Source organism: Olea europaea, chromosome 21, assembly GCF_002742605.1.
Source record: "Olea europaea var. sylvestris chromosome 21, O_europaea_v1, whole genome shotgun sequence".
NCBI classification, from domain to species: domain Eukaryota; kingdom Viridiplantae; phylum Streptophyta; class Magnoliopsida; order Lamiales; family Oleaceae; genus Olea; species Olea europaea.
The window spans coordinates 1,066,346-1,084,457 of NC_036257.1; the positions used below are offsets into that span (position 1 = coordinate 1,066,346).

The 18,112-nt window shown below is 33.9% G+C and overlaps 1 protein-coding gene across 1 annotated transcript; it reads right to left on the reverse strand.

The window, feature by feature from the left end:
* Positions 1-610: 610 nt before the first annotated feature.
* LOC111370362 lies at positions 611-17,599 on the reverse strand. The gene is made up of 6 exons (XM_022992034.1): positions 17,540-17,599; positions 16,045-16,340; positions 2,430-2,915; positions 2,137-2,310; positions 1,626-2,059; positions 611-1,426 (listed from the first exon to the last, which is right to left on the reverse strand). The coding sequence occupies exons 2-6, from the start codon at positions 16,334-16,336 to the stop codon at positions 815-817; spliced, it is 1,998 nt and encodes a 665-aa protein (XP_022847802.1). The 5' UTR covers positions 16,337-16,340; positions 17,540-17,599; the 3' UTR covers positions 611-814.
* Positions 17,600-18,112: the final 513 nt, after the last annotated feature.

Consider the following 18,112-nt stretch of genomic DNA (forward strand, 5'->3'; position numbering starts at 1 on the left):
TTGAGGGGGATGTTAAACTAGTACATTACTCTGGTACCAATTAAACTTTAGATTTTAATCTAGCTCAAAGTCAACAATTAATTTTTATCACTTATTTAATGAGATCTACACATTTCATCAATTTTTGTCAAAATTGACTAAAAATTTGATTTTAATCTTCATCAAACACAGGCTAAGTTCTCATACTGAGGGTGCACTGCAAGTCCTTGAGGTCTATACAAGATACTTTCGTGTACATAATGAGGGTGCATTGCAAAACTTTTAAGTCTATACATCGTATTCTGATGACAGAATAGTCCTCTGAACAGAGAACTATTCGTTTTCCTTTTTGCTGTTGCTTTATTGAAGTTGGGGTTGAATTGTAGTAGAATATGTAATAGTCTGACAGGGTCTTTGTACAGTTAATTGTATTATCTTTACAAATAAATATGAAAGCGAAACCTCAGATTAATTACGGCCTGAAAAATCCCAAATTCATTTCTAAACTAAAATCGTATCCTTTGAAATCCCAATTACAAAGTCAGGCTGGGATACTGTCTCCTTTACATGATTAGTGGCAAAAAAACAACTTTTACAAGCTAAAAGAATATCATATATAGTAGCAAAAGAATCAAGGCAACTCAATTTAATCAACATTCAGATCATTCAGTAAAACAATCACTGTCTGAAAATGTGCTTACAGAATTCCATCACAATCTGTCTCTGGAAATAAGAAATAGAAATTCTCCATTTTTATTGTACTCACAAAGCAAAGCCCACTTATTTTGTAGTACTAATTTGATAGAAAAAAAGAGCAGAATTGCTACTCCTTTTATTAGTAAAGTCTGTGCTTACCTCCTCGAAATGTAGACCTCGAGTAGAATGTTGAGCGGAATAGGGCAATCATCAGCTGATAATTTAGCACTCCATATAAAATGCTTGGAATCCAAGCTACAGCAGCAAGTCCCGGCAGCAACTTTTGCTTTTCTTTATTGTAGACCAAAAAGAACGTTGCACTAAATGTTATGACCATGAAAATGATTGAAGCAAAGAGAGATGTTAATCCGAACGTCAACTTTGCCGGTAACCAAAATAGAAAATCATCTTCTTCGAAACGTGAAGTCAAAATCGACAAGAACATCATTATAGAAGCTGTTGAGGTTAACATTGCCCCCCCATCCGATATGACAAAAACTGTGAACCACCATTCATTCAAGAATACTGGAGTGCCTGTTTCATTATTGCCACCTGGTACCGTAAAGGCTGCAGCAAATACCACTGTGGCAATTAAAGTTGCCACAACCATGCAAGAATTTGCTGTGTCCATCATCCACTTCTCACCAGCTTCCCGCAAATCCTTGTGCTCGGCTGAAAATAACTCCCTTGGTGTGTGTAAATCGTAATTTTTCCTCTCCAGAAATGATGGTGGCACAATTTTCTCTACCTCCTGAAAAGATTGCTTAATTTATTCCATATTGCAAAATCCTTTTAAATTGAAATCTAGAACGGGAATAAATTTTTTTATTATGTTAAAATAGTCGATTATGGATGCATCAACATTCATACTGTAAGATATATAGAACACTGTGTTATACAGCGTCGAGGGGAAAAGGGAAAGGGACTTTTAGACATGTTTAATTTCCCACCTTAAACCATAGTAGTTCTCTCTGCATTTGGAGTGCTGCTCCTGATACAATATTGACTCTGATTGGAGGTGCTAATTTTCCAGCCAAGTGCAAAATGTTGTTGCCTTTCCAATCTATATTGAGTACTAATAAATCTTTAAGAGCTCCTATGTGGTAAATGAGATTGAAAACATTTTCTTGCCGGTTCAACACAGCAACATGAAATATGGAGTAACCATTTGAGTTAACATTCTTTATAAGATCGGGATATGCATAGGTAAGCATTGTCAGAAACTCAACATTCCCTATCTTTGCAGCATCATGAAATATTCCAGTCTCAAAAATTAGTTTAGAAATGGCCGAGTCTGGTAACCTCAGAATCTCTTCCCAAAGCCTCTCTACCAGACTACGGCCTTGTCTCCGCACTTCAACTGAATCATATATATCTTTGAAACCTAAACGCAATCGCAATATTAATCTCCAGATCAGTTATTGGGTAGAAAATCAAAATATTTAATTCATATGGACTTACAAGGAACATAAGGGACAGTAGCAATGATTCTAACAAGTCTTTCCCATAACTGTCCTTGACATTTTCCATGGTGTGATAAAGGCTTTCGAGCTAACACTTTCAGAGCTTTTCCTATCTTTACTGCTGGATAAGTAACTATACTTGTATCTTCTTTCAACATCTTTAATGCAATATCTACGAGCAAGAAAATCAAGCTTATTAAAATGTCGGAAGGCGTATTTGGTTCAAATAGTCAGCGAAACATGCTAATTCATTTGTTACTTATGATTGAATTCAATCTGGAGATTTCATACCATAAATGGCAGCGTAGATAGTTGCTACAAGAATCTCCATACGTTCCTCAGCCTGGAGATCTTGAAAAGGCGTAATTTGATAAAGATATTTAACCATTTTCCTTTTTCCAAGCATAGCAGCCAATCGAAGTGGAGTCATTCCATTGCTGCCATGGATTATTGGCAATTTTTTATTCTTTTTGCACATGACCTCGGCAATTTCTACAATCCCTGATATAGCTGCAAAACATAAAGCTGTGTTTCCGTGTTTATTCGGCAATGCTAACTCATTTTCGTTCAAGTACTCGACTAATTTACGAACAAATGCAGTTTTCTTGCTGGCAGCAGCTACGTGAAGAGCCGTATCTCCTGTATTTGTTATCTTATCACTAGCTATACTTCTGTCTAAACTCAGAACAGCTTCAGCATCCTTCCAATCACCTCTTAGAGCAGCTCGATATAAAAAAGGGCGAAGCTTCTGACGATTGACTTTTCCTTTCCCTTTCCCTGAGGATGTTTGGAAAGAACAATTGTCAAATATGTGTTGAAAGCTCGCAAAGTTCCATCACATTCTCTTAAACAAAAGGTTTGAAAGGGGGCGGATCGCGCCACTTGGGTTGACCCGACCCGAGAAAAAATAAAATGGGTTGACTTCTTTGAATTGTAAATAACTTTCCACCACCCATAATCAACATTATAACTTCCAAAATATAAACGTGAATATGTGGAAGCTTAACACAAGACATTAATCTCTCTCTCAAAACAAAAAATGAAAAGTTTGTATGGAAAATAGTGAAAGTTTGAAAAGGCATTATTTCACATTTTTAGGGCATTCAATCATCTCGGAATAGGCATTTGGATTGTGGCTAAAGAATTTCATAAACTTGATAGAGTTTTGGACCAACGAGATCAAGCAAAGTAAGGCAAGTGATTCAAAATATTTAATCTTGGAAAATTTCCACATCGATTACATTTCTACAACTTGACAGGTAGTTATTTACAATTCAAAGCATTTTTGTGTTGTTTGCTTGCATATTATCTTACTGTAAATGGAGTAAATTGATGAAATGCATGTATGCTTTTTATGATAAAGCTTGAAGCATCATTAACGGCATGTCAAGAAATATGCAACATAAATTTACGAAAAATTTTTAAGATAGATCATACTTACAAATTTTTGAAATTTTTGGTTTTATATTTTTAGAGAAAAGTGAACCCTAATTAATATTACAGAAAACTTAAATATTTACTATTTTCTGTTGATTCATTTTCATGCAGTAAGATCAGTTTGGTTAGAAATTTCTTCTCATAAGTTTTTTAACAATATAAAGAACTCATAATTTGGACTTGAAACGAGAAAGTTGAGTCTTTCAATGTTTAGGTTGAGTTTGAAGGAAAAAAATGTAAAAGTCTACAAATTTTGGGAAGATGATGAATCATAACTATTTTCTTCACTCACCGTCCATTATTTTTGCAAACAAAACATTAGGATGCGTAGATTATTTTATTTATTATTTATTTTTATTTTTTTTTAAATTTCGACCGTACAGTTGAATTTAGAATGTAAAAATTAGCTAGATAGACAAAAGGGAAAAAACTTTCGGGATCGGGAAGGCGATGCATGAAGGACAAGAGCGAGGGCGCATGTTTTTTTAAGAAAAATTCTGAAACTTTGTCTCGCGCATGCAGGATGATATTGCAATTATAAATTGTAGGTTGTATTAAGATTTGAAGTTCCATCTTAAAAGGTAAACCTTATTAAGAAAGGTAGCCCAAAAATCTTTTTAAATTGGTCAATATTTAGGTATTTAACCGATGTATGATTTTTATCCCTTAACATGCTCATGCAAGATGGTGGCTCGTTTGAGCTGTCCAATTTTGAAATTCGTATGCTCATTTGTTGAGTCTTAATCGGATCGAATTGCTCGTTGGAGTTTAATGAGATCTGATATCATGTTAAGATTTAGGGTTCTATCTTAAAAGGCTAATGAGATTTTTACCACTTAATATGCCCCCCGCAAGATGGTGGCTCGTTTGACCAGACCAATTTTGAAATCCGTATGCTCATTTATTCTTTTTCAGATCGAATTGCTCATTGAAATTTAATGTACTCTAATACCATGTTAAGATGGAATCCCAAATCTTCACAGGTTGGTCCTTGAAATATTCTTGATTTTTTTTATGTAATTTAATTAATTTTTAGATAGTTAAAAATACTTATTTGTATTTAATGAATAAAATAAATCTATAATGAGCGTTAAAAATATTTTTAACTTCGTTAAGTTATGAGTTTTTTTAATAAAATCAAAAAATACTTATTAAGTGGTATTTTTCTAGTGGGAGATAATTTTTTAGATGCTCTCGATTTTTTAAAATTTGAAAAGTACTTTGAAAATATTTAAAATACTACATTTTTATGTGTTAATGAGTGGAGTATGCCTTGCTTAGGTTATGTGATTTATTGCGACTTTTTTCAATTTTTCACTAAATCAAACAGAGCTGGATTTGTGCATTCTTTTAGAATTCTTAGGGGGAAAACTAGAAAAGCATAGGCTGTAGAACGCATTGAAAAACTACGTGCTTATTGAAACTATGAAATAGATTTACGACATAAACAAGTATAGCACATAAAATATCTCGATGCAATGCATTTGGGACAATATATATGTGAGGCGGAGAAAATACATCATCTAATGAGAGCAATTCCCAGTCGTTGGAATGATATTGCAATTGAAATTAGGGATAAATCACCTATTCTTGCCAATAGCTATTTGGCCAGGATTTTGAAGGAAAAACGGAAGAAAGAAAACTAGTATATTAAGAAACTTCGTGTATCTCTGTATATACAATAGTGACTTATAGACTTCATCAAATTGTTGGTCAATATCCATGTAATGCTCCTTTCATGTCTAGTAGTTGTATAGAACAGTATAATGTAATCACAGTTATATATTTGACATCTTTTGATTAATATATGTATTGTGTTTTTATTACATATGATCAAACTGTCTTACTTAAATCATACATGCATAATTATTTAATTTAGAGGGAGTTCTAAGGTTGGTAGGGATCATTTTATTCACCTAGAACTTATGATTTGTACTATGAAATTAATTTTTGTGATAATGAAACATAGGATTATGGAAGATAACTACAAACTTAGTTAACTTTCGACTCTATGCCTAATATTATATTATCATAAATCTTAATTTATGTGAATGCAAATGATATTTGTGCATGAATCGACATTTGAATGGCTGTCTCTAAAACTTTAACAAACATGGCATCTAAAAATATCATTGATGGCCTTAATAAATATGACAAATTGAATGCGATAACTATAACACTTGGCACCATAAAATTTTGTATGCACTTAGGGAACATGATTGCTTTGAGGGCATTAACCAACCACGTGATAGAAGACCTAAAGATGGGTCAATCTATTCAATAGAGAAGTGATCAGGAAACTTACGAGTCATAAAAAAAAAGTTCCCATTACTCGTGCGATTTTTGGTAAGTTATGTGGTAGATGATCTCATTCACGAATGTGAACAGTTCCCAATTGCTCATGACATATAAGCATATGTGAGAGAAAAATATGGTGGTACTAGTGTGACTAGGCTCAGATAGCTAGCTATTAAGATTAGCACTTACAGTAAATCTCTTTATCACAACGTCACACAGTATGTGGCGACCATGTCTAACATGATCAGGGAGCTGAAGTTGGCTAGTCACATATTCTTCGATGAGAAGCAAGGTCAAGCTTTGATTTGAACTCTTTTTGATAATTGGGAACATTTGAAAGTCAATGTGAGTCACAATGATAGCATCAAAACTTTTATTAATCCTATCAGCCATATGAACTAGAGGATGGTGGATTGCAGTAGCTAAATCCCTCAAACATTCTTTTGTGACTGAGACTTGTTTTCAAAAAGATTCGGATTTTAAGTGTAAAAAGAACTGAAACAAATGTACTAAAGGAAAAGAGAAGGAGATTGAACATCGATCTAAAAAGAACAAGCCCAAATGCAACAAGAAAAGGAAATGGTTTGGAAAGAAGAAAGATAAGAATAAGTTACAATGCTAGAATGATCAAGTGCTAGGTCATTTTGCTAGGGACTACCTTAAGCCAAAGAAGTAGCTCTTATGAATACTTCTTTTTAATGCTATTTATATTTCTAGCAATGTTTTGCTCACCGAATCTTATCCTATGTGGATTGTAGAGTCAAGAGCAATAGACCATCTAAACAGGGATTGAGAAGCATTTGTAGAATTTTGTCGATTTCCAATTGGTAAGAAGTGGATACTAGTCGGTAAAGATTATAGAGTAGAGATGAAAGGGAATTGTACATGCAAGTTGCATTTGAATGGTGGTCATAATATTCTCCTTCATAATGTCATGTTTGTACAAAGGATAAGATGAAACTTAATTTCTATTATTGTTCTTCTAAAATGAGTTTTAGTTTGAACTTTTGTGGTACTCATGTTCATATTATTAATGATAGTATATTATGGATATGGTATGTATCTGGTGGTTTTATTGTGTTGGATTATGAACCAAATATTTAAAATTATCATATTGTCATAAATCTACTTCTTCTAAATATGCGAATGTTGATACATGTGTACGGCGTGTTAGATTAGGACACATTGGGCAAGAGAGAATGAATAGGTTAGCTAAAAAGGACTTGTTAGGTTCAATCCAAAGGTTTCGTTGACTATTGTGAACATTATCTAATCGAAAAACAACACGAGACCATTTGACAAAGCTTTAAGAGTTGAACTTCTGTCATATTTAGTCCATTTAGATATATGTGGTTCTATGAATGTAAGGACAAGATATTGAGCATTATATTTCATTGCTTTTATAGATGATTTCACATAATATAGTTATTTATATTTGATTTCTCATAAGTCAAAGGAATTAGAGTGCTTTATGTGATATTTAAATATTGTAGAAAATCAAATAAATAGAAAGGTAAAAGTCTTAAGAACTGATCGAGGGCGTTGATATCTATCTAAAGAGTTCAAAGAACTATGTAATAATGAGTGAATCATTAGGTAATAAACTATTTCCAATACACCACAGCAAAATGGTATTACTGGGAGGACGAATAGAACGTTACTAAAAATGGTGAAATCCATGATGGCATAGATTAACTTATCCATTTCCAACTAAGGAGATGCTTGTTAATTGTGACCTATATTATGAATTAGAGTTTCTTCTACATCAGTACCTGCTACACCATATAAGCTTTTGGCAAGTAGATTCCCTAATTTGAGTTGTCTTTGACTTTGGTGGTCAGTTGCTTATATCCATAATTCCTCAAGCAAGATTGAAAATTTGGAGTTATATGGCAAGAAATATATCTTTATAAGATCCTAAGGTCACATGAGAGCGTTCACTTCGTAAGAGTGCTAGAAAAAGTATGCACAAACGCTATTTCAAGGTTGAATGATAAGTTTTTCTAGTATTTCTAGAAAATTACCAAGAACCTAAGTCAGTATATGAATCTTTATCATACCTTGCAAAGTAAAAGCAAAAGATTGTAATGAAAAGAAGAAATGGCTTCTATGAAATCGAATCAAATTCTAGATTTGGTTGATCTTCCAACAGGTAGAAATGTTATTGGAAACAAATGGGTTCTCAAGATAAAACAAAGATTTTATCGGACTATAGAAAGATATAAGGCTCGCTTGGTAGCTAATGCTATATTCAATAGAAGACTATAGATTATGAAGAGGTCTTTTTACCAATAATTAGATTTAAAATTATATCAAATGGACGTAAAGACTGTCTTTCTCAATAGAGAATTTGATGAAGAAAATCTACATGAAACAACTAGTAGGTTTCATTGAAATAGGCCAAAAGTAATCTTTTAGATAGTTGTACTTGAGATTTGACAATGTAGTAATCCCGTACAGCTTTAACATACTAGACGATTATTACTAAATTTATTTGAAAAGGTCTAATGAAAAATTTGTAATTTTAGATCTATGTAGATGATATTTTAGTGACTGGAAATGATAAGGAATATATTAAAAAGCTTTAAAAAATAGTTGTCCTTAAATTTTGAAATGAAAGACTTGGGTGAGGAGGATTACGCATTATGTTCTAAACTCCATAGAGATCATTCAAAGAGACTTCTTTCTCTACAACAAGAGCCATAAAGAAGATTCTTGAACGTTTCAAAATGGAGAATTGTAACCTATTAACGCTCCTGCATCGAAAGGTTATATTTTATTGTCCCAAATCTCTTGAGGAAAAAGAAGAAATGTCCAGAGTACCACACTTAAGTACGATTGGAAGCTTGATGTATGCTCTTATATGTACTCATCCCAACATTTGTGATGTTGTTGTTCTAGTCAGACATTAATATAATCCAAAAAAGGAGTATTGGAAAGCTGTTAAGAGAATATTGAGGTACCTGAAGGGTATTGTTGTTTATTCCCTATGCTATCAAGTGAATGATTTTTGTTTAGAAGGATATATAGATCCTAATTAGGATGGAGACCTAGATGAGCGAAAATCAACTTCGGGATATACATTCTTGCTTAATAATGGTATTATCTCTTAGAGTAGCAAGCAACATACATGCATTTCATTGTCTAGAATGGAAGTGACTTTGTAGTACATTTCTATGCATCATATAGTAGTTGATCCACTTACTAAACTAATAACTAGAGATGCATTTGTGATACAAAGTTATTAATCAACCAAAAAAATGAAAATTCTTAAAAGATGAGATCAATTCAGAAGTACTTTTATTTATTCGAAATATATATTTCTTAGAAATCTCTAAGATTAAATAGAATTTCATAATGTACCTTGTAAAATCTGAAGAGTCCTTCAATGAACAAATAATTCTGAGATCATTCTTAATTGTAATTACTTATGAGTAATTTGCATACACACATAGAAAGTATTTCGAACTAGTAAGGATTGGCTCACTCATATGAGCAATCGTCCCGAACATTTTGGAATGTGGAGAGATGAGATAAAGTGATCATGTTGTGTACGTGATCAAATCTCATTGATAAAGAATCAAGATGAGGTTTCTCTATGTAATTAAGTTGACTCCACTCATGAGGACTATTTTAGCTGCAAGATCAAGTTCTCTATTAAGATGGCCCAGAAGAATAAATATAAGGAAAACTTAAGTTAGGCATCAAGGAATGCTTGGACTAAGATCTGTACAGTATATTTAATTTATAGAACAATAAATACGCCTTAAGAAAAGGGATCAGACACTATAGCACGTGAATCATGACACGTGTGCTTTGACGACCAATGGAAAATGAAAGAATGGATCCATGCTTTTCGTTGTGTGAGTTTCTAAGGCATATATAAATCCATTTAATGTACACTTGTGACTTTTGAATACTTTTCAAGACTTTATTATAGTGTTGCTACTTTAGTATATTGCCAATGATCATTAATGACTCGATCTAATGGGATATATCCAAGAAAATAGCTATTTTAAAGTTTACATATTCGAGTAGAAAAAGAAGACTATTCTATCTAGCACACTCGCATTCACTGATTGGACAATTGTGTTAACTAATTGAAGTTTTAGACACAAGTAGAAGCATGCTTAGATATGAATTTAAATAAACTTATGCACTATAACACATAAAACCAAAGGGGACATATTGTATTCAATAATCGCTTCTCAATATATCTAGTGGACTATTAATATTATCGGAGAATACTAACTAAATTCTATACGATTATTTTGCCAGATTGGTTCATATATGAAACAATATGCCCTGTTTGACAACCATCAAGGGAGAAAACAAAGTTTTAAATAGTATTTTTTTAGGAAAGTGTGTAGTTAAAACATTTTATTGTGTGAATGTGTGGTTGAAAATAAGCATGTAGAAAAAAGTTTGAAACTAATGGTTGTCAAATAGGGGTTATATAGTGGGATATTATGATGTATTAGAACACAAATGTCTAAGGAAGAATGTATATGAATATGTTTCAATGAGCAAGAATGTTTTTGTAGGAACTATAAATTGCCATGAACTTCGTCATTTTTGATATAGAAATGAACCTCTCCACCACTAAAAAAAGTGTTATCACTTTTTTTTAATCATTTAACATAGTGGTATCGAGTTCATTCATTGGTTCAATGGAGAACATTATGATTATTGACCCACAATATGAAAGTTTTGCACAAACCATTGGAGTGTGGATTATTGTTGATGAAAGTTTTCAAGAACCAGAGAACGTAAAAGGAATCACTCTAGCAACGAAAATACCCCAAATCAATTTGATTTATGTAAGCCATTAAACAACCAATCCGTGAACTAAATTTGTTACCGACAAAGTGAAAACGCGCAAAAGTTACAAACCATCATCCATATCAAGGTTGGCTATAGGTTGTCAATAAGGACATATGGAAATTTTAGAGGGCTAGGTGTCACTGACATCCTTTTCGCGAATCTCTATAAAATTCGTGTTCCATTTATGGTAAAATCTCCTGATAATGCTAAGAACTTTGTTTTCCCCTTCTTGCATTGATTTCTTATTAAGGTTGGCCTCATAAGCCTTTCTCTTAGAAACTGCAGACACAACAATAGGAAGTTTAGCCTTGCAATTTTCTGACCTTTGATAGAGAAAAGCTAGTTCTTTCTGTGCCCGGGTATATTGTTTTATTACAAGAAGGTAATCGAATTTGAATGGTTGGATTGCCTCCTTTAGTTCAACAATTTCAAAATCTTTTCTCCCAGAGTATGTTATGCTGCCAAACTGAGTTTGTATTAATTTTGAGGCCAACTCTCGATATCAATAAGAATAGTAACTCTGGCCTTCTCATTTTCCTCAGTGCATTAACACATGCCATTATAATTTGACTTCTCTCCCTCAGTAACATCCATGCTCGCCTAGAGCGCTTCAAAGTCTTCTTGCAAAGATCATACTCTTTAGGTAAACCATTGAGATGGTTGATGCTAAGCTGATGTTTCACTTGCTGGTCTTGGAATAATAGTATAATACAACAGCTCAGGACAAATGAACATCAATAATTTCTTCCCTTCATGTAGGACAAGATTCTTGGCCATTTTTTCCTAAAATGGACTAAGATAGGCATAACATGACCTAACCATCTTGGTAACGAAAGAAGGAAATGAGGTTTGCGTCTAACTCATCTTGACAATGACGATCGAGCAAAGATTGAAAGTCAAGTGAAGAAAAAAATATTGGAGCTAAACTCTGTTGGACACACTAATCTCTATTTTTTTTGTTCTCCAAAGTGTGATGACCTAGAAACGGAAGCATTGGCTGTAGGGGACTGTGATCTCTCAAACCTTCACAAAAGAGAGGAAAAGTCTCAGCGATTAAACTCTTGGCAAGGATAGAGCTCGTCCCTACAAGTTCGCCACAACTTGAATCTAAAGGCGCAAATATCTTCTGTTGGTTAAAAGGGTTCGCATCAAAATTCATCCGCATTAAAAAAAAAAAAAAAAAAAAAAAAAAAAAAAAAAAAAAAAAAAAAAAAAAAAAAAAAAAAAAAAAAAAAAAAAAAAAAAAAAAAAAAAAAAAAAAAAAAAAAAAAAAATTCAGAAAGAAAGAGGCATTAGAATAAACCAGCTTACCCATAGTAGTTTGGATACCAATGTTTTAAAAGTTAGAATTAAAGTGATGGAGTAATCTCTCAACTTCACGAACTTCAGAAGGCAAAGAAAAAATAGCAGCCAATAAGCTACAGAGCTCTTCGAGAATGTGACTCCAAACCACGAAACATGGTCTGCCTATGAAAATTCCTAACAATTAAAGCACAAAATTGCAAACAAACATACCAGCAACAAGGTAACATTCACAAATTTTAGAAGGCAAATGATAAATAAGGGCCAATAGGCTATAGTGCTCTTCCAAAGTTCGACTTCAACCCATGAAACATGGTTCACTTATGATAATTCCTCATGATAGTAACAAAGTAACATTTGCAACACTCACCATATGTACAAGTATGCCAATAGAAGGAATGAGATCATTGGGTTGAAACTCCCAATTACCTAAAACAAAGAAAAAGCTCTTCTTTCAAGAAGGCACTTAGGTGGAAGGATTCACCAACACAGGACGTGCTATAGAGAAGCGAGGAAAAAAAGTATAAAATACTTTTGAGGATTCGCTGTGTTCACTAATGGTACAAAGCGATACAACGAATAGAACATATCAACGAAAATCTTCCTCGATAAGCCTACAAAACCCCATAATAGAAAGGATGTAAATAATTGACCTATCCATTGCTAGCTGAGAAGAACCTGTACTTAGTGAGGAAAAAATTTCGCTAAAAAAGATGAAAGGCCACTCTGAGACCTATACCCAATGAATGTTTATGAATAGCTATACAGCCTGGAGGTGAACGATCCCCCTGTTTGAAATAGCCCTGGACATTAAAGCTCTATATCATTGATGACACCGGGCAAGATAATGATTATCCTGCAGGCTAGCTGCAACAGATATTTTACAAGAAGGAATACGAAGAAAAATGCCCAAAGACATAGAGAATTTTCTGCAATTCAATTCAACTTTATTAAGTTGCAGAATGACAAAAAATAACTCACAAGTCGAGTTATATAGCTGAGAAAATTCGAAATTATCAAAATTTTACCGAAAATAGCAAAACCTCAATAATCATAATAAAACAAAATACTAAATAAAAGAAGTATTTTGCCAAAAATCTGGCTTAAATAAAGTTAATAATCATCTCGAAAACGGAAACTGAAATATTACCTCAAATGGAAAAAAATAACTAAAAATGGAAATTTGGGAGGGAAAATAACGAATTTTGGCCTCAAAATTGATGCCCACCAAGCATAGTTGGGTGACAACGACGTGCACATCGAAAAGAGCTTTCCGAATTTAGATCATAATTGCGATTCTGATAATCGTAGCCAAAGTTATGACTAAATTACTAAAACATGTTCCAAACTGCCCCAATTAAGAAAAGATCACAATCACTAGCCATCTTTGCGCCAATCTGCCAACTCATGATATCTTAGCACTATCAATATGCTATCTAACAAATCAGCATCACTAGACTAGGAACTTCTTGCATCAATTTAGAATTCAAAAACGAATTCTAATGTCAACTAAGTCTTGTTCGAAGAGATTGCTGAAGACTCGGGAAGCCTCAATAATATTCCTTGCATTAAGATCAATTGGTGCATTAGGAATGTCCCCTAACACATTATGTTCCCTAACCCTAGGGTGAAAGCTTCCTAATTGACCAAAAAGTGATGGTTAACACATACTCCAAAACGAGTTACAGCTTTATATAGGAGCACATCAAAATATAAAATTTCCACAAAAGACGAAGAGGTGTCAGAAATATCAACTCTGGAATTGAAGCTACTAGAATTGGAATTCTCAAACAAATTCTAAGAATTAGTTTGGAAAAATAGTGCAGAAAAATGTCGAACAAAGAAAGGAGATTTTACTTTAAAAAAATGAGGCAGTGAAATGAAGAAAATCAACCAAAGTCGGGACATGTTTAAAGCTTCTACTGAGGTACTAGCCGTTAAAAACTCGGTTAAGAGTAGACAAGTGATTGTGTACATCCCATGAAAAGTTATGCATAAACCATATGTGTCCAAAGGAACATGGGCCATGAGCCCACCGATGCAAATAAAATGGTGATAGTTGGCAACACGATCTCCATGTCCCCTCCTAACATGCATGAACAAAGCGAAGCCAAGAGCCCTTCAATGACTTTGCCAATCAAAATGCACAATAGACTAATTCCTAGATTCAATATAAATAATGAAATCCGATTTGGGGAACTATTTGTTAGCCCTCGAAGGGCCAATTGAGAACTATATTTGTTACCGAAGAAGAGAAGAGAGTAATAGCTCACGTAAAAGTTGTGATCTGTCCTCCATATCCAGGCTGGCACAAGTTATCAATAAGGGAACATCGACAAAGTGAGTAGAGCGTGATTCCATAACTGAATTAGTTAGAAGGCAGTTATTGAGGAATTCGCCATCTATCATCCTTTCTAAAGGACTCGAATATCCCAATGTTTGGAGAGAAATCTAAAAATACCCCCCCCCCCCCCCCCCCCCCCCNCCCCCCCACAATTTGAAGAAAGAGGCATGCAATTCAAATATCTCACTCTCAAATTGTTATTTCTCCTCTTATTCTAATTGAAGTATCTAGATTAGTGAATTTAGAAGGTGGAACTCATAGTTAGGTTAGAAGATTTGTTGATTGTATTTACATTTGATCTTCGGTTGTATTTGTTTCATCAATAAAATCATTTGATCTGATGTTTACTATCAACAATTTGCTTTTAGTGTATTGTGGCAATTTGATTGAGCATGATATGTATGCCAAGTGAAGGATAGGAAAAATAAAGAAATGTTTTTTTAAGTGAAATTTATATTCTTGAAGCATGATAAGAAAACATTTGTAGACTTGTAAATACAGATACATTGATTTACAAAAACTTGTGTATTATGTCGTTTGTCATCATCAATTCACATATAGATTTGAAAGAAGGACTTTGCTACACGTACATAAGGGGATACATAAAGGTGTCCATAATGGACACCCGACATCCCCCTATTGGAGGGAGCGCCTGGCCCACCGGTGCTCCCTCCAATAGGGGGTGCCAGGTGTCCATTATGGACACCCTTATATACCCCCTATGTACAACAAGATTAATCCTCGAAAGAACCTAAGTAACACCTGAAGAATAGTTTTTGAGGCGTTACAATTATTGTGATGAGTGCAATTTCAATAACAGCACATTTTGACAACTTATTTTTATATAAATATAGTGGTGGTCATTTAAATCGTAACCAAACCTAAAAAAACAAGAATCAGATGGAAAAAATGTAACATGAATTGTTGGATTTTTTTGATACCCAATAAATCTCGGCAATGATGTTAAACCGATGTTGGATAAATTATATCGACACCTTAGTGATAACTTGACCCGGAAACAATTTGGGGCCATTCTTGTGGCCCAATACTTTTGGATGGCATAAGTTGTGACTTTGCATTGGGACGGTATATTAATTATTTGGATTGTTGGCCCATTGGTTAACCTAAACTAACCCATTTTATATACACTCAGCCCTAGCCATTTTCTTGTGTGTTGGTTTTGTGAGAAAGAGAGAAAAATGTGAGTTTCTTGGCCGGGTTTGGTTCTCTTTCCTTGAGGTTCTAATTGCTACTTTATTTCTCTTCCTTTGTGGTTTGCAAATCAATCACCAAGAGTCTTCTTTGTGGGGTGAAAACTTATGGCAACCAAGTGGGAGTTGTGGGTCGAGTAAAGCTCGGTTGGTGTTCATTTGGTTGATGAAACTGAGCCCGGATCAAGATTTCTCAAGGAATTTCCACAACATGAACCAAGAATCGAGAACCGTTTGGATCCTGAATGGTTCTGGTTTCTTAAATGAAACCATAGGTACTCAGCTTTGGAAACGAATTTATCAATTTTTTTTTTAACCCGATCTCGTTGGGATAGAAAAGAGACGATTAGATGAAAAGAAAAGTCAATGATGTGGGTAGAGGAATAAATTTTCATCAAAATGGTATCATCATGCATTTAAGCAGATACTATACACTAGCAGTTAATTTTCTCAACTACGGAATGGATAAAAAATTTTAGAAAAAACTTACTGGGATAAATTATTAGTTGTTGATCATCGTCACTGTCATTGTCATTCAAATTAGCATTGGCATTGGCATTCGCACTTGGATCTTCAGCTTCAATTTCAGACTGGTTTTTCATGTCTTTATCCTCAGTCGTTGGTATGTGTGTGGAATGTGATTCGTATGGCTCATGAGAAGTAAAAGCTGGTCGTTTACCAAGTGGATTTCTACGATCAACACGAGACTCGGACCGATCATCTTCTGGATCCGAATTGGAGCTTCTAATAGCTTTTGCCCCCCGTTGTCTTCTTCCCTCCATACAGCTAACAAGACGATATAGCCAGCAATATATATCATGCAGAAAATAAAAAGTAAAAGACAAATATAATCTTATTAATTGATAAAATTCTTAGTAAAATCTCCAAAATGAATTATCTTTCAATTTTGAACTCGATCTTTAAGAGAACTACCGTTGTTCATTCATCATTTTTATTTCTTTTTTCCATTTATTTTATTTTGAAACATCTAATCAAGCATAAGTCACGACAATTGAATATATAAAATATCAAATTTAACATTCAGTTATGAGATCTCGAAGAATTCAATATATGTCAGGAAATGTTGCTTCATCTACTAAAAGTCGGAAGTGATAGTTGACTCAAAATCTGACGGAACCACAGAGCCAATAGATCCCACACTTGTCAATGTATATGTTACCTATACAATTGAACACCATATTAGACCGCTCGTAATCGTAGCGCCAATTGGGTGCGATGGTCGTGGGCACTCCAATGCTCATGTTGAATAGGGAATAAAGTATTTTGGGTGTGGATGAGACACAATGAGTAAGAATATGGGGACCGAGTTGAAGTCATGGATGGTGGGGATCAGCTGTGATTGAGATATTGAGAGTGACGTGGTAGGTGTTATGATATAATGGTTTTTGACCGATTTTCTAAAGATATAACAAATCGTTTGGAAATTTAAAAAGAAAGAGTTGATGGATTGGGAATTTAAAGAGAGCTTAATACCTCTTTTAATTTACATTTTAACATTCTATTAAGCATGCCAACTTATTAATGGTGTCGATCTGATTTTAATCTGATTTTTTATTACATGGATCTAAAAGGCCTCTCCATTTTGACATCATTTAGCATTCGCATTCTATAGGGCTATTCTCGACTTTTCTCTTTCTAAATCCTTATTTATCTATCTGTCTATTTATGGAAATGATCTTCTAAACACCGATACTTAGCTTATGTTAAGCATTGGTGAATCATTAAATAGTGTTTCATGTCACTGATTTTTAACATAAGCTAAGCACCGATACTTAATAGATCATTCCTGATTTATCTATATATAAACTATAAATAAACTCCTTACTCAAAATCTTTAAACCTTTATACTTTGATAGAAACATGCAAACGGTTCAAACCCACACTTTGAAATATTTTCCAAGATTTAAATAAGAACAACATTATTAGCTTTAATTTAAATGCTGAGAAGTAATAAAAATGTATACCCGGATTAAAAGATTGAAGCACTTGACTGTTGAGTATAGGCTTTGCTTTGTATGTTTCTGATTAAAAGCAGTGAATTTAAAGCAAGATTAATGAATTAATTTATGGTTTCGGAGTCAGCGGTCTCCGCCAATGACGTAAATGAATGAGGTAAGCATGAAATGCAATTTATTTCATAGTAATTTGCTGCCATAGTCCATAAACTTCATAAAATATAGCGCATCAATCCATAATTAATTTTTCTGGCCTAATAAGTCTCCGAATTATATATAATCACGGCCTTGCTTATTAACATATTAGTATTCTGTATCTTTAGGCAAAAGGATCTAGATTTTTTGTTTCTTCGACATTGATGAATGAGTTTTGCTTGACGTCCGGGCGCCAGGTGGGGGGCTAGTCGTCTGTCCAGCGTCCATGAGGCCCTGGACAGAGGACTTTGCCCTTGATGAATAATGTTTTGACCCAAATATGCTTGCACATGTTATGCAAACCTAAGTACTAATATCCACCCTTCTTAGTTGTGTTAAGTGGAGCGAGTTTTTCATAGGATCAACTCATCTCTCCCCACAAATGAG